The 24,746-nt window shown below is 43.0% G+C and overlaps 1 protein-coding gene across 3 annotated transcripts in view; it reads right to left on the reverse strand.

The window, feature by feature from the left end:
- Window positions 1–13,630, reverse strand: part of SLC39A12 (solute carrier family 39 member 12) — a 73,687-nt gene extending 60,057 nt beyond the window's left edge. Inside the window, exons 1-3 of one of the 3 annotated variants that reach the window (XM_080642719.1) lie at window positions 13,525–13,630; window positions 12,308–12,658; window positions 2,954–3,235 (exon numbers count right to left, since the gene is read on the reverse strand). In XM_080642719.1, coding sequence (XP_080498845.1) covers window positions 2,954–3,235; window positions 12,308–12,568 — 543 coding nt within the window. In that variant the 5' untranslated portion in view covers window positions 12,569–12,658; window positions 13,525–13,630. The remainder of the gene's footprint in view (window positions 1–2,953; window positions 3,236–12,307; window positions 12,659–13,524) is intronic. The other 2 variants (XM_080642721.1, XM_080642720.1) reach the window with 2 other exon arrangements.
- Between the last annotated feature and the right edge of the window lie 11,116 nt (window positions 13,631–24,746).

Consider the following 24,746-nt stretch of genomic DNA (forward strand, 5'->3'; position numbering starts at 1 on the left):
TTGTCAACAATAAAAAATAAAATAAAGAAAGTTACATGGAGGCAGGACTGGACAAAAGGGAGAGAGCAAAAAGCAGAATGTAGATTGTTGAGAAACAAAATGTATGGGAATAAAGAATAAGAAAGAAGCTCTGACCGGTGTGGCTTAGTTGGTTGAGTGTCATCCCCTGCACCAAAAGGTTGCTGGTTTGATTCCCGGTCAGGGTACATACCTAGGTTTCCGGTTTGGTGTGGGGTGCATACAGGAGGCAACTGATCTATGTTTCTCTCTAACATCAATGTTTCTCTCCCTCTCTCTTCGTCTCTCTCTAAATCAATAAAAACATATTTTTAAAATAAAAGAATGAGGGAGAAGAAAGATAGTTCCCTCGTGAAGCTCGGCTATAAGGAAAAGGAGAAAGTCAGTTCATCAAGAGAGGATTGTTGTGTCTATGTTGCATTCTTGCGACACAGGACAAGGAGTGAAAAGTGCCCATTGGATTTTTTTTTTTTAAGTTTGTAATTGCTGAGCTTGGCAAGAGCATATTCACATCTGTGGTGGAGAGCAGACTGAAAGACTGAATCAGCAACCCAACTTTTGATAAATTTGAAGAAGCAGCCAGAAGTCCCATGGATAAAAAAAAACAAGCTGAAATAACAGGTAGTATAAACCTCATAGAGGTGTGCTTTTTCCGTGGAGGCTGTAAAGAGTAACAGTCTCGATGTGACATTGAGAAGAAAGAACTCAACCACTGTTTCCATCCCCAAAGTCCTTAGGATGTGGTCATGATGCCTTTCCCCCGCAGGCAGCGCTAGTGGAGAACTGGTTAGATCCCCGTTCATCTACCATGGAAGTGGCAAAACATGGAAAGAGCAAAGAGAGGTGGGAGCATTAAAAGATTCATTCAGGAAGATAAAGCAGAGTAGTTGGACAAAAGAGAATGAAGAAATGGAGGGACGATTATTCTCTGGGCGACTGGGGAGGTTGACTGGATTAGAGTACTAAATTGTTAAGTTGTTTCTCTTGGTGAGCTGGTTAAAAAACACCTGGAGCAGCTCTCAGTGGCTTGACCTATGGAGGTTGAGTTCTGTGCAGATCAAGACCCGTAAATGCTAGTAGTGGTGGGCCTGGTCTGCCAGCATGGTCTAGTTGGAGACACCAGCTTTCTGCAGTGAAGTGTTAACAGGCCTCCTGTTAAAGTCTGGATTGACTGACTTCCTAGCCCCAGTGAATGGGCTAAAGTACTTTTCCCGGGAACTGGAGACAGTGGTTTCCTCCAGCTGGTAATTGTTCTAAGGCCTCGAAAAGGGTTACGGCTCAATAGGAGCTCAATTCTTTTTGACTGGATAAAGTAGGTATACATATAATATTGGATTATTTTATTCTGTTCTAGGAATGTCTAATCTCACTAACACTTGGGAGCCCAGGTATATGTAGTATGTGTTGGGAAAAAAAAACAGAAATCTGTATTAAATATACACATATCACCTACTTTTTAAATTCTGGGTTTCCATTTAATCTGCATCAAAAGGCAATAACAGGATGACTAAAATTCTAGTGCCTAATCTGAACGGACCTTGTGTTATATAGATGTTGCAGTGAAGAAATTATATGTAGGAATACCTCATTTAAATAGAACAAACAAAAAACCCAAAACTGAATTGTATGAAGAAACCCTATTTTTTAAAACATATTTATAGCAAATTGGAGACATATTTGCTGGCCATTAAGCAGCAACATGATTGCACTGATAACTTTGGGCTCCTGAGAGACAGAATTGAGGTCAAAAACTAAATTCACTTATACATGTCATAGTCTGAATGTTTGTGATCCCCCAAAATTCATATGTTGAAATCCTAATCCCCAATGTGATGGTATTAGGAGGTGGGGGCCTCTAGGAGGTGATTGGGTCATGAGGGTGAAGTCCTCCTGAATGGGATTAGTGCCCTTATAAAAAGTACCCCAGAGAGCTTCCTGCCCCTTCCATTATATGAGGATACAATGTGAAGATGGCATCTTGAACCAGGGGGAAGTCCTCACCAGACACTGAATCTGTCCAGCTCCTTGATCTTGGACTTCCCACTATCCAACACTGTGATTTCTCATAGTTCCTGTTGAATATAAGCCACCCAGTTTATGACATTTTTGTTATAGCAGCTCACATGGACTAAGACACATGTCAATGAATATTTCAAGAGAAAAAAACATGTTTCCTCACACTCTTCAAAATGTGGTGGTAGCTTTTCAGGTAGTTCTTTCAGAAAATATGCTTTTGAAAAACTTTCTTAGGATCAGAGAACTTTATCTGCTGAAACGTCACACCGCAAAGAGGAAAGCAAACTGGTAATGGGAAGGCCAGCTTCTGCAAGGATAGTAATGAAGGCAACAAGAGACCAGGGACTGTTTCCTAACAGCAGGAACTGTGGGAGAAGAAACGTTGTTGAAAGGACCCCTGAACATGTGCAGCATGAATCAACAGCCACAAAAGACATGCTGTCTGTGCTGACTGTCATGAATCATGCTTTATACAAGCGTCTTCTTTGGTGAAATAACTACTAAATTCATGTCTCTCCAACTGGTCTGCCTTCTCCTTCCCTGGCTGGAAGGCAAGGTAAATAGACACAGTGCCCTGACCACTGTGGGTCAATCCTGGGAGACTTATTGAAAGTGGCTACACTTATTGTCCTGCTCAGTGTGGGGGCCCTGGAGAAGAGAGCTGCCCTGTCACCTGCCTGCCCACCCACCCACCTACCCAACTTCTGGCTCAAACTCATCTTAACATAATTAGTCACTACATTTCCCATTTTAGACTTAGATTTTTAAATTATGTCACTTAACAACCATATCTAAAAACCACAAATGCTTATTTCTCTTAGAAATCCTTGGATGTCTTAGGAATAAATAAGTGATGAAAAATCAGGCTCTGAAACTGTATCTTAGTAGCAGAGTCAGTGAGCAATTGTGCCTTCCTTACCTGGCTTCCAGAAGTGTCAAAGTGCTGCCTTGTGATAGCCAAGATATCTTCTGTCTCATTCTGAGACAGGAAATAGGAGTCTTCATCCTGCCTCAGGCTGAGGAGGCTGTGCAGGTAAAACTTATACTCCTTGTTACTCATGCTGAGCTTTGAAGAACAGATCTCCTCCTGGTGAATAATGTAATAGAGGAGGAGAAGAGAAACCCTCTGGACCACTTCTTCTCTGAGCTGGTCTTCGAAATTTCCCCCAGCAATTAGCAGCAGGGCATCTGGTTCAAAGCACTGGAGAAGGGTGTGTGGGAAGGAAGCATAAAACAAAGAAAAAACAGAAACAAAACTCAGCCAGCAGTCCTTAAACATTAATTACCACAGTTTCTACTGCTTATAACTCCACCAATAGGAGGGGAAAGTGGATAGGCCCAATATCAGATTCAAATAAGCCATGGTTGGATTTTTATGTAACAACTAGTGACCCGGTGCACAAAATTCATGCATGGGGGGGTGTCCCTCAGCCTGGCCTGCACCCTCTCCAATCTGGGACCCCTCGGGGGATGTCCGACTGGCATTTGAACATCCTTCTCACAATCCGGGACCGCTGACTCCTAACCGCTCACCTGCATGCCTGCTTGATTGCCCCTAACCACTCTGCCTGCTGGCCTGCTCACCCCTAACTGCCCCCACTGCTGGCCTTCTTGTTCCAACTGGCTTCCTCTGCCAGCCTGCTTGCCTCCAACTGCCCCTCTGCTGGCCTGCTCAGCTCCAACTGCCCCCCCCCCCCTGCCAGCCTGCTTGCTCCCAACAGCCCTCCCCTGCATGCCTGGTCCCCCAAACGACCCTCCCCTGCAGGCCTGGGTCCCTCTCCAACTGTCCTCTCCTACAGGCCTGATCACTCCCAACTGCCCTCCCCTGCAAACCTGGTCCCCCCAACTACCCTCCCCTGCAGGCCTGGGTCCCCCCCAACTGTCCTCCCCTGCAGGCCTGGGTCCCCCCCAACTGTCCTCCCCTGCAGGCCTGGGTCCCCCCCAACTGTCCTCCCCCTACAGGCCTGATCGCCTCCAACTACCCTCCCTTGCAGGCCTTGTCCCTCCCAACTGCCCTCCCCTGCCGGACATCTTGTGGTGGCCATCTTGTGTCTACAGGGGTGCAACCATCTTTGACCACATGGGGGCAACCATCTTGTGTATTGGAGTGATGGTCAATTTGCATATTACTCTTTTATTAGATAGGATGACATCCTCCCAGAATGTTCTTATTCCCTAAGAGTGGCCCCTCTATCTCCTACTACAGTGCCACAAGTTGTCCATTTGTTACCTTGAATAAAACCAGCTGACTCGTTGGCGTTGAAAACAATGGCCCATTGCATTTAGAATGAAATCGAAGCTCCTTATTACTGTCTCCTTGGTCTGGCTCCTGCCTCCCTGACATTACATTAGCTTCTCTCCACCTCTCTCAGCAAACTTCTGCTCCTGTGATTTTTTCTGTCCATCACCCAGCTCTTTCCCACCATCTTTCAGGTCTTCTTATTCTTCTCACCTCACTCATCTCAGCTTAAAGTGCCACTCCCTCCTAGATGTCTCTAGCACACACTGTCTAAAGTTGAAAGCTCCCTCCTCCATCCCATGTTCTCCCACACAGTGCTGCTCAGTAGAAATAGAATGCAAGCCACAAATGTGAGCCACACATATCATTTAAATTTTCTAGTAGCCACATTTTAAAAAGTAAAAAGGAATGGTGAAATTAATTCTAATAATATATTTTATTGATTTTTCATCATTTATTTATTCCTGAAATTTCTTTGTGCAAGATACAATAATTTCAACAAACATGCAATTTAAAATTTTTAAAAATGATAAATGAGCTATTTGGCATATGTATATATACTAGAGGCATGGTGCACGAAATTCGTGCACGGGGGTGGGGGTGTCCCTCAGCCCAGCCTGCACCCTCTCCAATCTGGGACCCCTCAAGGGATGTCTGACTGCCCGTTTAGGCCCGATCCCAGTAGGATTGGGCCTAAACGAGCAGTCGGACATCCCTCTCACAATCCAGGACTGCTGGTTCCCAACTGCTCGCCTGCCTGCCTTCCTGATTGCCCTTAACTGCTTCTACCTGCCAGCCTGATCACCCCTAGCCACTCCCTTGCCAGCCTGATTGATGCCTACCTGCTCCCCTGCCAGCCTGTTTGCCCCTAACTGCCCTCCCCTGAAAGCCTGGTCCCCCCCAACTGCTCTCCCTTGCAGGCCTGGGTCCCCTGCAACTGCCCTTCCCAGCAAGCCTGGTTGCCCCCAACTTCCCTCCTTTGCAGGCTTGGTCCCTCCCTACTACCCTCCCTTGCTGGCCATCTTGTGGCAGCCATCTTGTGTCCACATGGGGGCAGGATCTTTGACCACATGGGGGCAGCCATCTTGTGTGTTAGAGTGACAGTCAATTTGCATATTACTCTTTTATTAGATAGGATAGAGGCCTAGTGCATGGTGGGGGCCAGCTGGTTTTCCCTGAAGGGTGTCCGGGATCAGGGTAGGGGTTTTCTTGGGGTGTGGGACAGCCTGGGTGAGGGGCCTGTGGTGGTTTGCAGGCTGGTCATGCCCCCTAGTGACCCAAGCCGAGGCCCTGGTATCTGGGAGTTATTTATCTTCTGTAATTGAAACTTTGTAGCTTGAGTGGAGGCCTGGGCCCGCCAGGATGTGTGGAAAGCTTGGCTTCCTCCATTGCTGGGGAAACCCAAGCCTCCTGCTCACTCCGTGGCCACAGCCATCTTGGTTGGGGTTAATTTGCATACTCACTCTTGATTGGCTGGTGGGCGTGGCTTGTGGGTGTAGCGAAGTGATGGTTAATTTGCATATTATTCTTTTATTAGGTAGGAAATATATATATATGTATATATATATATTTCAGAGAGGAAGGGAGAGGGAGAAAGAGATAGAAATATCAATGATAAGAGAGAATCATTGATTGGCTGCCTCCTGCATGCCCCCTACTGCGGATAGAGCCCACAACTGAGTCATGTGACCTTGACCAGAATCCAAACTGGAACCCTTGAGTGGACAGGCCAATGCTCTATCCACTGAACCAAACCAGCTAGGGCTATTTGGCATTCTTTTTGTCATGGTAAGTCTTTGAAATCTGGCATGTATTCTAAACTGACCAGCATGTCACAATTCAGGTGAGCCACATAGCAAGTGCCCAAGAGCCAACTAATGGCAGATATGGCACACACCACTTTTTTATTTTCTTCATAGCACTAGGATTCTAAAATTACATTGTCTACTTGTTTTTTCCCTCTTTCCCCTTGATGACAACTGATCCATTAAGTCTGGATTTTGTCTGCTTTGTGCACAATTCAGCCTCAGCACCTAGCACAATGCCTGGCACTGACGAGGTGTGAAAATGGAATGCATGAATGCCATCTGTCTTTTATCCTACGTAAGAGAATTGCTAAAAATTTTTTCCATGATGCTTGATTCATTTCACAGCCTATACACAGACCCCTGGTTTATCTAATCTGGCAAAAGAAGGTGGTGGAACATTGAGGAAAAAGATAGATACAGAGGTTGTTGAGGGGAAGCTTTCCCAGCAATACAGGAGCTGCCTTTCCTGAGAGACTGGTAGGGAGCTCCTGAGAATCCTCCAGGGACCCAGAAGCAGCACATTGCAAGGCACCAGCCTCAGCCTAAAGGTATCGAGGGATATCTTTTTTTTAAATTGAGGTATCCTATATAATAAAGAGGTAATATACAAATTGACCCTCACACCCTCATGTCCCAAGATGGCCACCACAAGATGGCCACCCCCATGTTGTCACAAGATGGCTGCCCCCACGTCATCACAAGATGGCCAGCAGGGGAGGGCAGTTGGGGGTGACCAGGCCAGCAGGGGAGGGCAGTTGGAGGTGATCGGGTCAGCAGGGGAGCAGTTAGGTGTTAATCAGGCCAGCAGGGGAGCGGTTAGGGGGTGATCAGGCTGACAGGCAGAAGTGGTTAGGGGCAATCAGGCAGGCAGGCAGGCAAGTGGTTAGGAGCCAGAAGTCCTGGATTGTGAGAGGGATGTCCCAGATTGGAGAGGGTGCAGGCGGGCTGAGGGACAGCCCCACCCCCCCAATGCACGAATTTCGTGCCCTGGGCCTCTAGTAATTGACATATAACAGCCTATTCGTTTCAGGTATATAACATAATGTTTCAATATTTATATATATTACAAAATGATCACCCCATTACATCCCTAGGACTTATAACTGGAAGTCTGTACCACTGACCAAAGCGTCTGAGTCACAAAGAAACACACCATCCATCTCTAAAGAAAAGCATTAATTACATCTTCACAAGCCACAGACTCCAATCTCTCCCCAACTCAGCTGCAAGGAATGAGAACTCAGTAAACACAGGGACAGGCTTCCCAATAAGACCAACTCTTAAGATGAATATTAAGCCTCACCACTGAAACCACAGTAGCCTTCCTGTTCCCTAAGTAGTCCACGAGAAAAATCTATGAATTGGTTGCTATTGACAGGGATCACACCAAGACCTAGGGAGTTGAATCAGCTGAAATAGGTATAATAAAGCCATTCTTTGTACCAAATAACCTCCTGAAACCAAGCTATTGGTGTATTAGCTACCAGTTATTGAAAGCCTTGTGTCCAAGACAGTGCTAAGCACTTATGTATTTTGGCATTCCTCAGTGCATAAATCTAATTGGTTTTGAAAAAGGTGTCAAATAATGATTTTTTTTTTTGGATGGGGACCTTATGCATTGTTTTAAATGAAAAAAATAAAAACAAAACAAAACAAAATCTAGACAGCCTATGTAAAAATCCACCAAATATTTCTGCATAGTATAATGAATTTAGAATCCCAATTCCTCAATTATTTAATGCATAATGAATTAATGGGTTCATTTATATATAGTATGCAAGGATACTACACAGAATCAGGTATAAATTATGTTTTCCCTCTGAGGGAGGTATACGTAAAAACAACGTATAAGAGAGGGTAAGTAACATACCTAAAGCCACACAGCTAATAGCACTTGCCCACTCTTAATTCCTGCTATGCCAATGATAGATTTTACTCTCTTATTCCATGGTTTTGTGCCATGGAGAGTATATGCTGTGGACCTACCTACATAATTGCTATGCAGCCCCTCACCCAATAATTTTCTCTCCCTCCTATTTGGTAGGAAGACATTTGGTCAATGAAGAGGCTAGGGGATTGTAGGGCTCTAATATCTATCAAGAGAGTATTTTACAATCAGAGGGTAGAATGAGGTCATGTTTGTAGATTTTCAAGTTCAGGTTGTTTTATGGGGCCAGCTAGGTAGGAAGAAGAGCATCAAGAACACAAGGAATATGACCTCCATGAAGCCATCATATCATGCACATGTGGCCAGGGCTTGGTTGACAGTACACAGCAGTGTATGTGTCCCCCCTTCACCTTATCTGAGGTGCCTGAAGACTCCTGTCCATTTGTGGCTCCTCCTCAATGTTCTTGCTTTGTCTCTTTCTAGGTTTGGAATAGAACGGGTGTGGCACGGGGCAGCAGAGAATAGGGTAAAAGGTCAGTAACCCTGCAGATGTTCACTCCAGAAATGGTTTCTAAAAAGCATACAACTTGGAAAGTACATTGGTTTATGACTTTGAAAAGTTTTAAATAGTTATGGAAGCAGCTCATTCTGTCTGCCTAGAGATTTTGGTCACTTTGAATAAATAGATGTTGCCTACCCCTTGCTTTAATTTTTTGAGGCCTGATGAAAGGAAGTTGGACTGTCAATCAAATTATTATGGGCTGAACACTTTGTGCTCTTTAATGATGTTTGAATCTTAAACAAGTTCCCTTCATGGAGCAGGTAGTGGCTTGAGGAAAGGAGTCTGAAGGGAGCATCAGAGGAGCTTGTGTAAGAAAATGTGGATTTCCTCCTGAGCATGGAAGGGACAGAAGCACTGTGGGGAGGGGAGTTTGGGGGGAACCAGAATTTGCAGTGCATCACACTGGTTTTAGCTATGAAGTTTTGCAGTGGTTCAGTTGAGATTGGGAGAGGATATTTAGTAAAATTGTGCAATCACTGACACCCCAGAGGCATGATTCTAGTGAAGTAACTTTTTGTTAAAGAAGAATGGGCTCCTTCAGAAGTAATCCACTGATTTTTCTTTTAATCTTGTCAGGTGGAGGCATAAGGTATAAGAGGGGGAGAAACACAGATTCCGGGAAATTGTTTTAAAATTTTCATAAACTTTGGGGAAAGATTAATCAAAATGGTTAGAGGTTTTTCATGGCCCAGTCAGATTGCCTCCCCCAATGCAGCATCATTTATGGTTTATGTCTGCCAGGCGAGAGCCTCAGTGACAAGAAGCTACACAAAATCTTTCTTCTTCTACGTGAGCCAAGCAGTTGTCAAACCTGCAGGACCAACTTGAAGGGCTTTAGACCAAAAGATGTTTAGATTTGATTTGGGATTATGACTAAACCCATATGACTAAATCTAAATTCTCAGATTTTTATAAGGTGGTGTTTTTTAAGGGGGTAGGAGAATGCTAACAATTGACTGTAAAATACAAGAGGGAAGTTGTACTTCTCTTTATTCTCCCAAACAAAGATCAGGAAGGATGTTAGCTGATGGCAGGCACTAGCTTTGTGTGGGTCTGTTCTAAGATTTAGTGGCATTTCTGACTTCCAAAAAAGAAAAGTCTTACCAGAGAAGAGTTAAGATAAACTTGTTAGATAAACAAGATAAAGCTTGATGCTTTTCGTTCGCTCTTTTCCCATGACAGTTAGACAAGTGGAGGGAGGGGTGTGAATTCAATTCAGATCCTTAAAGCTGCCATTCTCTTCCCTTGAAATGGTCTGGGAATCGCCTGGAGATTTCCTTTAGAAACCCCAAGTCCCTGGGACAGCTGAGGGGGCTGGGGAACCGCAGGAGGGTGCCAGTGAGGAATTTCTCAGCAGCACTGCAGGTACTTCCCAAACACTGCTCCAGTGTCCCTGGAAAAGATGGAGTGGACATTTCCTGGAGGAACAGGACATGGAAGGGGACAGGGAGAGCCTCAGCTCCTGGGTCCCAGCTCATTCACACACAGCCACATGGTCCTCACAGAAAGCAGCCTGAGGAAGGAATCGCCACCTCGGTCCTCTGTCTTACAGATGAGGATGTTGAGGTTCTGCAGGTCCTACCATCTAGAAGGTGCCAGAGCATTGCTGGCTGACTCCACACACTACCAGGTTCCTTTTCCTTCACCACACCTGGAACCCACATAGGGTGGTGGTTTTCATCATTACTGAGTGGAATTTATTCTTTTGGAGTTACTTAATCCCTCATTAAATTAATCAAAACTCCATTCTAACCCTTCTGATTAAAAAAAAAGAAAAGCCACAACCAGGCAAGACTATCCATTTCAAAGGCTGCAGCTTGGATAAATTCATTCTTAAATGCACAGTGCCCGCAAATGCTTCAATTTTTTTTTTTAAATATTCAGTTTATATCCAGGTCTGAAATAAAATTAGGAACACTTTTTTCCTCTCCACTTTCCTCTTTTTTCAGATATTTGGGGATATGAACTCACCCTTTTGCCCTCTTTTTTTACCACAGAATTTCTAATATGTATGCTGCCTCTGTGGACAAAGTCCCTAAAAAGATAAAAAAAGATTCAATGACGACTGAAGTCCTATGATTTGCCCCTGAATGTGGGTGTTAGTGAAATCTGTCTCTCCTCACTTGTTGAGAATGACATGGGAGATGTCATGGCTCCTCGCTTATGGGTGGTTCAGATGAACTGGAGCCTTTGAGCAGGTTAATCTGAAATTTGTCTTTTTTTTTTTTTTTTTTTTTTAACCTCAGTCTCTTCCAAAGAGAAATGGTAAGAGGGCAAAACTATTACAGATGGTGTTTGACTTCCTAGGAATGGAACTAATTCAAATGGAAGCTAATCTAGCCAAACTCTCAGTAATGTCACAGGAACCGAAAAGTACCAAACAACTCCTCCTCCCCAAAGGAGTGGAGAACAACTCTGCATGTTTACATTGCCCCTGGCTAAACGAGTATTCCAGCAGCCTTAATAAGGCGCATCATGTCATTAAAGAACATTTCCCTGAAGCAAATTCTCAGAGGACATTAATAAGATATGACTCCTACTTCTTTCCAGTGGGAAGTCTTATGTTGCTATATATATAAATTAATGTCATCGCAGATGAGTTGCCGATTAGAACACATGTTTTCTCTGCGAACCCCTGGGGATAGTACTAATTATTGAATTATTTATTGTTTGCACAGAGCAGAGAAAAATTCTCTCTATGAGCAAGAGCCTTCTGTCATGAAAAACAAAACACTAGCCAGAGATATTGCCCAAGGGGGATTGAGAACCAAGGGGGATTGAGAAAGTTGGCCAAAATTTATTTGGGGGGGGGCAGTTATTTGCTTGTCTTATTGATTGTTTGGCATCTTCATTTATGTAATTGTTTGTGGGTTCATTCTGAAAAATCTCATCAGGCAGGAAAGGAATGGTGACTCGTGTTTTTCTTTGGAGTCAATTTAGGACATGGGTTCTTACCGCTTGTGCTGCTCTCAATCTCCCCACCATGCCACCCATCCACCCTAATGCGGACATGTTGAGCCCATATTAATGCTGATTGTACATGCAAGTGGCCTGCAGACATTTTTTAAAATTCCGTGCTAGGCAAAATCAACCTCAATCTCTAGAAGAGGAATCCCCAACATGAGCATTTTGTGAAATCCGCCCGGTGACACCGATGTGCGGCCAGGGTCTGAGCCACCTGGTAGACTAGGAAGAGCTGGGATTGGACCTCAAGAGCCTGGGCCTGGTTGTAGCTTTGCCCATGGCACTCCCATCCCCCAGCTCAGATCCCCTATTTCCCAAAAGATGATTATCACTACCCACCACGCAAAAAATTAGAAAATGCCAGTTGATATCCAGGAAAAAGTACTTCAAATTTCAACATTAGACAAATATCCCATTGCTATTTTCAAGCCTCAGAAAACAAATAGCTTTTATCCAACCAATCACGTACAAGTTCCCAGCAAACTCCCCAAAGAGATTAGTAAACCAGAAAGAAGACAGCACTAAATTCCCACTCACACGTGAATACCTCCCAACCTGCAGAGGGGGTGCAGCAACACTTTCATAAACATTGCCATTTTAATAAAAAAAGAAAATGTTCCCTGCCTCCAGCTGCTATACGCAGGACACCGAATGACTTTTGTCTCCCAAACAGGGGAGCTTAGGCCACAGTGCACTGCCCTCTTGGTTACTGGAAGCTTCGCGTCGATTGTGATTTACCGAAGTTGATGGCTGGGGAATCCCGCTCTCTTTTGGGAATGCCCTGGTACCTGACCCCATTCTATGGCACTAACCAGGTTGCAGCCTCCTCGCATTGCATTTGTCCTCCGTGGGCAGCCAGTTTTCTCCAACAATGTTATGATGAGGCTTCTTGAGTGGTTCAGGGGCGGGTGGTCGCCAGCAGAGAGGACGCGGAGGACTTCTGTCAGCTGGCCAGGACTCCAAGCGCCACTGCTGTCCTGAGCCGAGCGTTTCTCTGTCTCGGTGGAGGGCACAAGGCCAAGGAGAAGGAGCAATGGCAGGCAGGACCCTGGGAGCCTTGTCCAGAAGCACATTTCCACTCCTCCTTGGCCTGCAGTCTGTCTCTGATGGAGTAGAAGACGGGTTGGGGGTGTCCACACTGTGAACTTGTACCGGAGGAATTTCTGTGGCGAAGGGGGAAAATAAGGCTTTAATTATTATGCCTGCAACGTGTTTGAAAGGGTTCATTAATTGGGTGGCTAAGCTGCTTTGCAATGACAAGCTGTTTCTGAACAACAGGGGGTCTGGTCTGTAGGTCATTGCTAACCCAAAACAGCAGGAAACTATCCTGGCTGTAGACTTTCAAACTGTAGGAAAACCAAGTGTTGCTGCATTGCCTTTCTAAACTAAACCTAGAATCAAAAATTAAGAAGAATACGTTTCTCTGTTCATCCTGGTATAAGTCATAGGACCTGGGACAGGAAACACCCTCATTTATCTCCTTGTTAAGGAAAACTCCCAGTGGTTTGTGGTCCCGATCACTGAAACATGTAAATAAAACGAAAGAGAAAATAAATTTTAAAAAATTGCCAATGTCATGTAAAGTTAGAAGGTTTTATGTAAAGAAGGGTGCTGGAAGAAAAATAGTAACATTCAGAAAACACCAGTCAGTCTTTAGATTTTAGTTTATTTAAAGTACAAATGATCTTACAAAAAAATAAAAAAAAATTTCAAGACCTCATGAGCCATGATAAATTCACATACTCAGTGGTCATTAAAGGGATAAGAGGACAACTTCAGAGCCAATCAGCTTCTGGAACAAAATTTAATCTCTTCAAACAACTGCTTAAGAAATGCCAAATGTTAACAGTATCTCATGTCAGATTTTGGCCCAGAGATGAGCTAATAATGACTGTGGGGTAGGAACAAAAATATTGGGATTACTTTTATAGTTTTTTTTTTTTTAAAGGGTGGAAGAGTTAAGATTCTTCGGTTAGCAATTTAAAAAATGACAGAGGATGATACAAACATTTCTAAACCCAGTGCTTACCTTCAGAAGAAAGACAAATGGCTATTTATCTGGAGCACTGTGGCCTTTTAAGTCTCAGAGAGCATTTTGTGGTTACAAAGTCCTCTGTTTTTAAAATTCCTTGACTGTGTGCTGGGAGCTGGAAGGGATTATTCCAGCCCCGTGAAGTTTCCAGTTGCCATGGAGAGAGCTGCTCTGAAGGTAACAATGAAGGTGGATAAAAGTGAGAAGTTTCATCTGGCAGGTTTTCAGGAAAATCAAATAAAAGGGGTTCATGAACCTGACTTTTTCATATTAATATTTACCAATGTTCATAGAGTCCCCGGCAGTCACCTGCCTTTTAAGGGGCAGGGCAGATCAAAGTCAAAGGATTTCACCTTGTAGAATGGAAAAGTTTTAGTGTCCGATTAAGGTGTTTTTTTTTTTTTTGTTTTGTTTTGTTTTTTCCAGTTGGTTCTGTGATACCTGTTTCAGCCACACTCCAACCAAGGATTTGTGGAAAAGACAGACTCTTTAGAATCTTATTTTTTTACAAGGTAGAGAGATTTAACAAATTTAACATGGTTGTAAATTCATAAATAGATATTTTCAAATGAGAAGGAAAGTATTTGTGGGAGGAATAAAGTTCTTACCTGGGAAGTAAGTGGATGTGAATGGAGAACTTGGATTAGCTGTGTATGTTATGATCCCTGTATCAGCAGTAGAAGTGACTACATAGGATCCTTCAGACTCTAAAACAAGCTCTCAATAAATTACTAGTGAATAAATGACTACAAGAACAAAGTGGTAAATTTTACAGGACATAAGAGAAGGTAAAATGCAAACTTTCAAAGTGGACTGAGTACACATAAATGGCACATAGTACACAGAAACACTAAGTGACTCTGAAGAATGATGGATAGAGGTTTATGAGTTCAATGCCATAGGTGGTAGATGGGAAGGAGTAGGGCTACTAGTGAAGAGACAGAGGAAATGAGAAGAGAAAGAAGTTAGGATAGTTTCCTCAATCACTAATTGGATATGAAAACTTGGAACAATAGGGTGAGATAATCCTAAAAGAATGCTGGTAACATTGATAGGGATATGGGTGGCACAAAAGCTCCCAGAAAATGCCTGGTTTCTCATTAATTCCAAATATGGAGCACTTGGATTCCTCTAAACTGTCAAGGGAAGGGGCTTGGCCTGCGGTGGTGAAACCCAGTGCAGTTCCAGCCGCCTGCTGCAAGAAAAGCCAAATTCATGAGACAGTGCTGCTGAGAAGGAAAAGGGTTTACTAGTATTCAAGTGCTGGTCACCTGAGAAGATGGGGGACTCTCGTCCCAAAGCCCCTTTTAACATCTCAGTGCAGGCAGGGGTTTTTATCAGGAAGGAAAAGGAAAGCAGAACAAAGATATCAGGGGGAGGGGGCTGTGGACATGCAGGCAGTGTTCTTGCTGGTCCTGATATAGATCTTTAACATCAGCCAAAGTCTTGTATTCAAGCTGCCCCAGGCCCATGCAGGATCCAGAACAGTTGGTTTCTTCAATATACAAAAAAAAAAAAAAAAAAAAAATGGTTCTTAGCGATTTATGGCAGGCATGACTAACCTGGCCTTTTTTGAAGACTTATATCCTGTTTTCTGACACAGAGAAAAGTATTGGTCATTATACTGTATGTTATTTACTAGAGAAGGTTATTTTTCAGGTTAGCGAAGATTTCGCGGAAGATGTGCTGGATGTACAGGCTGCGCAGGACGTCTTCCCATAGGCCTGATCTGGATCTTTAAGGTCACCATTCTTGAGTTGGCCATCTGGGCTTTCTTCCCGCTGAATTCCTGTTGACTGAGTGGTTGGCATCAGCCGGGTGGGCCTTGAGGCTGGGGCTCTTCCTAGGCTCACACAGGAATGGAGACTATAATGTATACTAAAAGCTTTTAACATCCGAGTTCTATTTTGAGAGAAAAATCAGGTTATAGTAATAAACTTGGTTTAACATTTACTGACATTAACATGGGTAGCTTTATAAAAATGTTGTAAGTTTACTTTGTTAGTATATTCTTAGTTTGGTTCTATTCCATGCCTAGTCAGACTAATATAAGTCGTATAGCACATTCATTCCTGTCACAGAGAGACTAAGTGGAGTTAGAGTCCACTTAGTTTAACAGAGGAGCAAAGAGTTGGTCAAGGCCTTCCAGCTATAGATCCAGTGGAGACAGAGAAGCAAGGAGGGAACAGGCTCAGGACCTTGTCTCCAGAATTAGGCCCTTGCTTTCTGACCCGGCTTCAATGAACAGGTCCTAAAATTGCCCATCCCTGCCCAAGGCCCACTGTAGCACCTGCCTGGTTGCCACAGAACTGGATCCTGATGTGCTCTGACCAGTACTCACAGGACAGTGCCCCTGCTGTGACTTGGGGGTCCTTTTTCCTGATTGCCCTGTGCTGGTGTCCAGCCTGGAAGCCCCATAATTCCTGGTGTCAGGTTTCCTATGGTTACTGGAGTTATCTCCCCCAGGGATTCCTGAACACCATTCACTAGTCTTAAGGGCTCCCAATACCTCCACCATGCTAGCCACAAAGCCCAAGACTCCCAAAGTGAACTTCCTCTTATTGTCACAAGCCAGTGCCGGCTCTGTTTGCCCCCAAGATTTGTTCCACCCTCACAGTCAAACCTATAATTCAACCACCAATCAGGTTCCTATTCCTGTTCCAGGGTGAGACAGGAATAGAGGGGCAGGGAGAAGCCCTGGATGTAGGCTGTAAGGCCAGCAAAGCCAAGAAGGGCTGGCAGGCAGATGATAAAAAAATAGGAGTAAGAAGGAAATACTTAGCGGAACTTGTCAGCATCATCTTCTTTGCTTGACTTTGAGCTGTAGCTCTAACTCCAAGTGCCCAATCTGCTTGCTTCCCCAGAAAGCCTGAAATCAGCCTTTCTTAAACACCAGTGACCCGGTGCACGAAATTCGTGCACATTAAAAGGGGATTAATTAGAGGAAATAATTTAATATTGCTATTTGCCCTTTCTCTATAATAGAAGTGTCAGAGAAGAAAGAAAATTAGTAAAATGTATATGAAAACCTTTCTCCTGTCAGAGTCTAGGGCTCACCACGGGACACAGAGTCAAGTCCCTGCCCACCCACATGCACCTCAAAATCGTGTGAGACCCAGACCCGGCCGGCCCCCACCCCCATTGGGCTAGATCCAGACTCAGCCAGTCCCACCCTTGTTAAGCCCTGCCCAGCAGGGGGCGTAGCCTCAGGTCCCCTGGCCTGGCGCCAGGATGGGGGGAGTGGCCTGAGGTCCCCCAGCCCAGACCGGGGTGGGGGGCATGCCTTGAGGTCCTCCATCAAGCCCCGCCAGATGGGGGACACAGCCTGAGATCCCCTGTCAAGCCCCGCTAGGTGGGAGGAATGGCCTGAAGTCCCCCGTCAAGCCCTGCCAGGCGGGGGGGGGGGGGGGGGGGCACAGCCTCAGGTTCCCTAGCCCAGCATCAAGAGGGGAGCGCAGCCTCAGGTCCCCCATCAAACCCCGCTGGGAGGGGGCGCAGCCTGAGTTCCCCCGACTGAGCACTGAGGGTGCACCTTGAGGTTCCCTGTCAAGCCCCCGCTGGGTGGGGGGCATGGCCTGAGGTCCCCTATCAAGCCCAGCCAGACAGGGGGGCGCAACCTCAGGTCCCCTGGCCCAGTGCCAGGGTGTGGGGCATGGTCTGAGGTCCCCCAGCCTGGCGCTGGGGCAGTGGGAGCAGCCTGAGGTCCCCTAGCCCAGCACTAGGATAGGAAGTGCACCTTGAGGTCCCCTGTCAAGCCCCACTGGGTGGGGGAAGGTATAGCCTCAGTTCCCTGCTGATTTCTTGTTAAGGCTCCTTATGGAAACTTGGCCTCAGCTGTGGGTGCAGCCATCTTTGTGACGGAGTGATGGTCAATTAGCATATTCCCTCTTTATTAGATAGGATGGCTGCATTTGCGATCCAAGCAACTTCTGGGGGTAATGAGTTTCACATGTAAACTCACCAGCTGTGTAAAGGAGCTAATTTACTCCTGATTGATACTCACATGCCTGTTAACCCCCAGGTGGGGGCAGTCTCATGGGAGGCAGTTTCTCCTGATATGCCAACTCTTACTTGTGCTATCACAGGAAGATAGAGTGGCCAGGAGGCAGAGGGCAGAGGGGAGGGGGGCACCGACCAATTTGTCCTTCATTCAGTTTTGACTCTGCCTTTTGGTGTGCTCTGAGTTTCAAACATCTTCCTCATGCCCATTTACTAGTAGTAATGTAGTTATATACCCACCCTGCCTTGACCTAGAAAGAATTTAAAGGGGCCCACCAGGAAACATGAAACATAAGACTGCAGCAACTTAGGAAGAGATTGAAAAAAGGGTAGAGCCATCCTGTATGTACAGTGTATAGTGCAGGGCTGCCTGCCCTGTACCGTTTTGCAGGTTTGGGCACTGTACAACTCCAGAGATCATCATTCATTTCTACAGTCATTACAGATTTATGTATTGACTTTCATGACAATGTATCCTATCTAATAAAGAGGGAATATACTAACTGACCCTCACTGTTGCAAAGATGGCGGCACCCACAGCCAATAAGAAGGGAATATGCTAATTGAATGCCCTGCCCTCAAATATGGCAGCACCCACAGCCAATAAGGAGGGAATATGCTAATTGACTGCCCCACCCTTAAAAATGGCAGTGCTCACAGCCAATAAGGAGGGAACATGCTAATTGACTGCCATGCCCTTAAAGATGGCGGCGCCCACAGCCACAAGGTGGCAGTGCCCAGTCCCCTCAGCCCGGTGTGCCTCTGGAGTCTCCCAGTTCTCTCCACCCCCAGCCACCCAGTTGGCCTGAGGCACAGGCAAGCCTTGAATGGCAGCTGCCCAGCCATCCAGGGCCGCCCGAGGCTCAGGTAACCAGGGCCAGCTGAGGCTTGCGCTACCGGCAGTGGCAGCAGCAGAGGTATGATGAGGCATCGCCTTCCCCTGATTGCTGGGTTGCCTCCCACCCCTGAGGGCTCCCAGACTGTGATAGGGGCAGGCCGAGCTGAGGGACCCCCCTCCAGTACATGAATTTTCATGCACTGGGCCTCTAGTTAAATTATATTATTTATTCATTTTCCAGCAAATATCCTGAGGAAAGGAGGCTTTGAGCTGGTAGCAGGGCTGTATGTGCTCTTCATCCAGCACACCCCTATGGGATCATCTCTGGCAGTAATATGAGATCCTACAACTCTGAGCTACCTCTGGGTCTCACTTCTCCTTGCGTGCCTCTTTATACTGCCTCCTTCCCTCTTTCCAAGACACGGACCTCTCTAAATAATTAGTACAAAATGTTTATGAACATTGTTTAGTGTTTTTTATGCCTAGGCACTGTGCTAAGCAACTTGACATATATTTTCTCATGTAATATCAGTTGAACCTAATTAATGAACTTCTCGCTGTACATTTCAGAAATACCCAGGGTTACACAGTCTAGAGGTGCCACAAGAAATCTGGGCCTGTGAACATCAAAGTTGGTGCTTATACAGTAAAACCTTGATATAACGGACTAATTCGGGCAAGGTGTTCATTAAAGCCAGAAGTCCGTTATATAATAAAGTAGGTTTACAAATGCATATATTAAAAGATTGACAAATTAGTTAGTTTACCTGATTTTTACTTATGTAGACACATTTGTGTAATTAAAATTAAGTATGAATGAAAAGTTTAATTTCACAGAAAAGTTTTCTATACGTATTACAGTAATTGTAAATTTATACTGAATAGGTCTACGGTAGTAAATGCATGCATTCACCAGTCACTGTGAGTAAACAAATGCACATGGCTGGGGGGTGGCTTAGCCCAGGTCAGAACTGCTGGAAGCCAATTTCAGCATGTCAGCAGGGCTGAATCATCTGGAGATGGGTGAGGGCATTTCCCCAAACCTGAAAAGGATGCATTAAATGATTGCTTGCTGTCCGACAGCTAAGGGCATCTTAATCTACATGTTATTATCTCCTACTGGCCAAACACCTGAACAGCCGAAGGCAATTCTTCCAATCTGACAATGGATTGTGTATACAAACCCTACCCTTTGATGTGTGTATCTCCACCGTGCCTTAGGACAAATCGTGCTAATAAAAAGCAAGGGGTACTTAGACAAGGAGAACTTAGTTCCTTTAGCTAAGTCTTATCTGACTCCCTGTAATGCCTTCCAAAATGTGTTTCATCTCTGGACTCCTATTTAATTTATGCACAGTGCCTTCTCTAGGTTCCTGAATGCTTCTAGATGCCAGATCAAGGCCACCGGCATTAATTGGCACCCGAAATATGGACAATTTGGAGATGAAGTATTCGCCTGAGTGTATAAAACAGCACCAGTGATGGTGGTAAGATTAACTGTGCGTAAAGCCCATGTCAGCTTCGGAAGCCTACAGATGCGTAAGTGCGTGGGTGATACTTTTTGTTTAAGTCAGATTATAATGGGGAAGAATTTGATTAAAAGGCAGAATTATAAAGAAACTGGAATATTAAAAGGTACTTTTTAAAATCAGGCTGGAAAAGGAGTGCTGTGGTCATATTTAATGTGGTTTCTTGTTCAAATCATAAAATACCTAATTTGTATTGAGGATTGAAAATCTGTAAATACTAAAAAACTACCAGATCCTCTTCTCCTGATCTCAAAAGCAGCTGGAGCGGGTGGAGCTATCAGCTCTGTAGCAATGAGATTCTCTAATGCTTTGTTTAAAAATTACCTAAGAACGCATTGGGAAAAGCAAAATTCGGCAAAAATAACTCTAAGGGCTAGTCATTACTTTGGAAAGCGAAATAGGAAAAAATTTAGAATCTGTCTTTATTATTAAGCATGCCTTTAATTGGGAAAAGAAACGCGGCTGAATCAAAGCAAGCAGGATGTGGGGGAAGGGAGACACATGGTGATGCTGTAATATGGACACCCACTCCCTGAGCATGCTAATTTAAAAAGTCTCCTTCTTGCCATGAAAAGTTTTACAAAATTTAGAAATGTGTCTGGGATTTCTGTGCACGTGTAAAGAGAGAAGCTAGCTTAAAACAAATGCGTGCAACTGTCCGATTTTTGGACATTTAGATAGGTTTTGAACTAAACTTAAATCTCTTTGTGAATGCTACAGAATAAAACCCCAAAGACTGGTTTTTTCCTCAGAAAGATGGCAGAAATGACACACACACAAAAAAGATGCAAGCTGGTTCTAGCAAGGAGATTGCTATTTCCATAATAAAAGGTAGTTTATTTAAATAATCATGGACCCCATTCAAAAGTTAACCTTAAAGCCACCAAGAAAATCAGTAAATTGTCTCTGTTACAAAAATTTGCCTAAGAAAATGCCTTAACATAATTATAATTGGATTTAAATCTCATAAAAATTGTTGAAACATAGATAAATAATATATTAATTATAAAGTTCCAATAGCCCAGGGGGAAAGCTAGCTGTGCCTCTCTAATGGAGGAAGGGGCTAGTCGCCCTTCCCTCAGCAGAACAAGCAGGTAGGCCAAAGTTTCCCTCCCACTGCAATCTCCAAGGAAAGAATGGCCAATTTACATCTAAATAGACCAAGGTAGGCCAAAACCTATTTTGCCAGCCTCAAACATGGTTTTCCAGAGCTGCTGGCAACTTAAAACTTTAAAGTTTACTAAATCAAATGATAAAAACTTGTTCAATAATCTGAATTTGCCTCATGAAAAATCTAGAGGACAGAATTAAAGCTATTAATTGATTATGTCTTATATTTTTGAAATTTATTCTTAAAAATATAAAGGTGTTATTATTCTAAGAAATGTTAATATTTGACTTGCCACCTCTAAAAATTTAAGGTTCAAATTAAATTGGCAGAAATTATATAGTTGTGGTAACTAATGCCTAAAGTATAGAAATTTATTTTTGAGATAATAATTCTTGTATTTTCTCTAAAGAAATTAATAGTTTAAATATATTAATATGCCAAGTGTGGTAAAATTTCAACCTAAAATATAATATTTTATTGGTCTAATTAAGAAAGAGGGTTAATTCTGTGATTCCACCTGAAATTTTTAATACAAAAACCAGTTTAAATTTAATTGATATCTTACAAGATAATTATAAAAAGTATATAATCTGTAAATCATTATATATATATATATATATATATATATATATATATATATGTGTGTGTGTGTGTGTGTGTGTGTGTGTGTGTGTGTGTGTGTTTGATTGTCTTTCCAAGTTAAATTTCAAGGCTATAACTGAGGGTTGATTTTTGGAAAACTCCATGGGCCCAGAGTGATTAAAATAATTTGTTCTCTCTTCTTAAAGGAAATATTTTCAATTTAGCTGATTTAATATACTTGAAATCACATGGAAAGCTTTATCAAATAAAAATTAATCAATATATTTTACATATATATGTATGTGTGTATATATATATATATATATATATATATATATATATTAAATGTTATGAAGGTTTTGGCCTCTAAGGAGGGCAAAATAAAGTAGTTTAAATATTTCTTAAAATCCAACAGCAGAATTTTAAGATGGAATTTTAATAACAAAAGCCTCTAGCTGCCTGCATTTTAAATAGGCTGGGGGTGGAGGCAGTGTTTGTGCCTTGTGAATCAGATGTATAAGTTTATAAATTTACTGGCTTTGCTTTTTTAATAAAGATACCTACTTAAATTACTTAATAAATTAGCTTCTTAAAATACAATCAAAGTTTCATATAAATTAAGTTATATGAGCAGCCAATATTTTTATAAGTAATTGAATCCAAGTAAAGTCTAAGAAAATTACTGAGACCTCCCATAATCCCCTCTGTATATGCAAATAAGCCAAAGGGGATACTCTTTAAAAATAAAATTCTAAGGGTAATAAAAAGGAGAAATTTTAAAATTTTGAAATCTCTTCCACTAGTATTTACAGGATAAACTAAAGATTGTTGTTAAAATACTAAATGTGATCCTTGCTAGTAGTCACCATGAATGTAAGGGGAGTTGTTTAATGTGACTACATGGCCTGGCAATATCAGCCAGCTTCCAAAAGCAACCATGTTTGTTACATTTGTTGCTTTGTGTAGAAAAGAAAGGTGAAAACTTCTAAATGAAACTTTCTAAGTGTGGCCTGAAAATTATTCTGGAAGAAAATAAAGAGAGGTTTCCTTCAAATGTCTGGATAACTGTAATTATTAGTCAATATATTAGGCCTCATAAAAGAAAAGTAAATAATTTGTGTTTTTGCCTCCCTAACAAAGTTTATGTAAAAAATTACATGAAGACTAATAACAGAAATTTAATTAATGTCATTTGTTGTCCATGGCTGAGGACAAGTAAAGTTAAAAAATAAACCTTATTTCAGATTGATTTAAATTGGCTAATTGAAATAAGTTAATATTCATAAGAAAACTTAATTTGTACTGGGCAGGAAACTGTTCCTGAAGTATTAACTAAATTTTTTACTGATGGTTCATCTCATGGTAAAAACTGCTTAACATGCAATGAATCCAAAGCAGTCATATTTCTATGCAGAAAAATTAAAAGTTATCAAGACTGCATTATAAAATTTCCAAAAGCCTCCTAATATTTAAATCAAAAAAGGGGTGGGAGTAGTGGAAAAATATCCTGTAAGAAAATTACATCAAGCCTTAATTGCTTTAAATTTTTACTTTGAAAATTATTTTTCATTCGTAATGCTCATAGCAAGACACCCATGAAAACACACATGGTGTCAAAATAAGCCACAAGAAAATCGTTTGGGCAAAATTGAAAGGATCCCAAGTCTAGTTTATGGAAAGGATTCCTTTATTAACCTTTGGTGAAGAATATGTTTGTATACTTCCAGAAAACTCCTCTAAGCCGGTGTGGATTCCTGCAACAACAGATCCAGAGAGGAACTGACCAGACTGCTCCAACCAAAAAATAAGCAGTGGCTCCCAAGAACAGAGGACAAACAGTCCAGAAATGAAGATAGTGAAGACGCCTTGCCATGCCAGCAGTCAGCAGCTGTGAGTCGCTGCAGGTTGCCCAGGACCAAACCAGAGAAAGTTGGTCCTGCATTGCCACTGTTTGTCCACCATCCAGAACTGAAATATCATTGCTGACATGTACACACAAGGAACTGTTGGACATTGAAATTGGGACTCAAAGAACTGTTGGCTCAGAAAGAAACTTACTACAGACTGATTCCTTTAATGCCTGACAGCAATTTAAAGGACTTGATAGAACTCTGTCCTTTTCATTGAATTTAAAAATATTAAAACATACATTTCTGTTAAATTTTATAAAATCAAGAAGGGTGAGATGCCAGAAGCCAATTCCAGCATGTCAGCAGGGCTGAATCATCTGGGATGGCTGAAAGGCATTTCCCCAAACCTGAAAAGGATTATTGCTTGCTGCCAGACAGCTCAGGGCATCTCAATCTACATGTTATTGCCTCCAGTGGGCCAAACACCTGAACAGCCAAAGGCAGTTTCTCCCAAACCTGACAATCTGACAATGGATTCTGTACCTAACCCTACCCTTTGATGTGTATAGCTCCACCTTGCCTTAGGACAAATCTACCTAATAGAAGAGTAACATGCTAATTGGCCGTACCTTCGCGACACCCACCAGCCAATCAGGAGTGAGTATGCAAATTAACCCAACAAAGATGGTGGGTTAATTTGCATACACAGGCACCAGGGGCAGGGCGGGACGTTCTGCACCACCCCAGCCACTCCGGGCCTCTGGGCAGCATGGGAAGGCGGAAAGGCAGCTTTGGGCCAGAGTGAAAGCAGTGCCAGCAGCCAGGGGAAGGAAGGCCCATTCTGCACAAATCTTCATGCATCAGGCTTCTAGTTGTCTTAATAAAAAAGCAAGGGGTCCTGAGACAAGGAGAACTTAGTTCCTTTAGCTAAGTCTTCTCTGACTCCCCGTAATGCCTTCCAAAATTATGTTTCATCTTTGGACTCTTATTTAATTTATGCACAGAGCCTTCTCCAGGTTCCTGAGCCCTTCTAGATGCCGGATCAAGGCCACCGGCATGGAACATCAGAACATCGGTGGCAGCATTAAAACTGCGGCAGAAAGTCATACCACGTGACAACAAAACCAATTACCTCACAATGAGGTGTGATCACCAAACATTCTTTATGAGTGGTGACTATTGGAGTTAAATATGTAGACTATAGTTGTAGTTGTGTAATACTTATTTATGGCAATGAAATAACTACAGTGTTTTTACCAACATATTCACTGAAATTTGTTAAAAGTAATAGTGAGTTAATAACACACACA

This window comes from Plecotus auritus, assembly GCF_963455305.1.
Source record: "Plecotus auritus genome assembly, chromosome: 1".
NCBI classification, from domain to species: Eukaryota; Metazoa; Chordata; class Mammalia; order Chiroptera; family Vespertilionidae; genus Plecotus; species Plecotus auritus.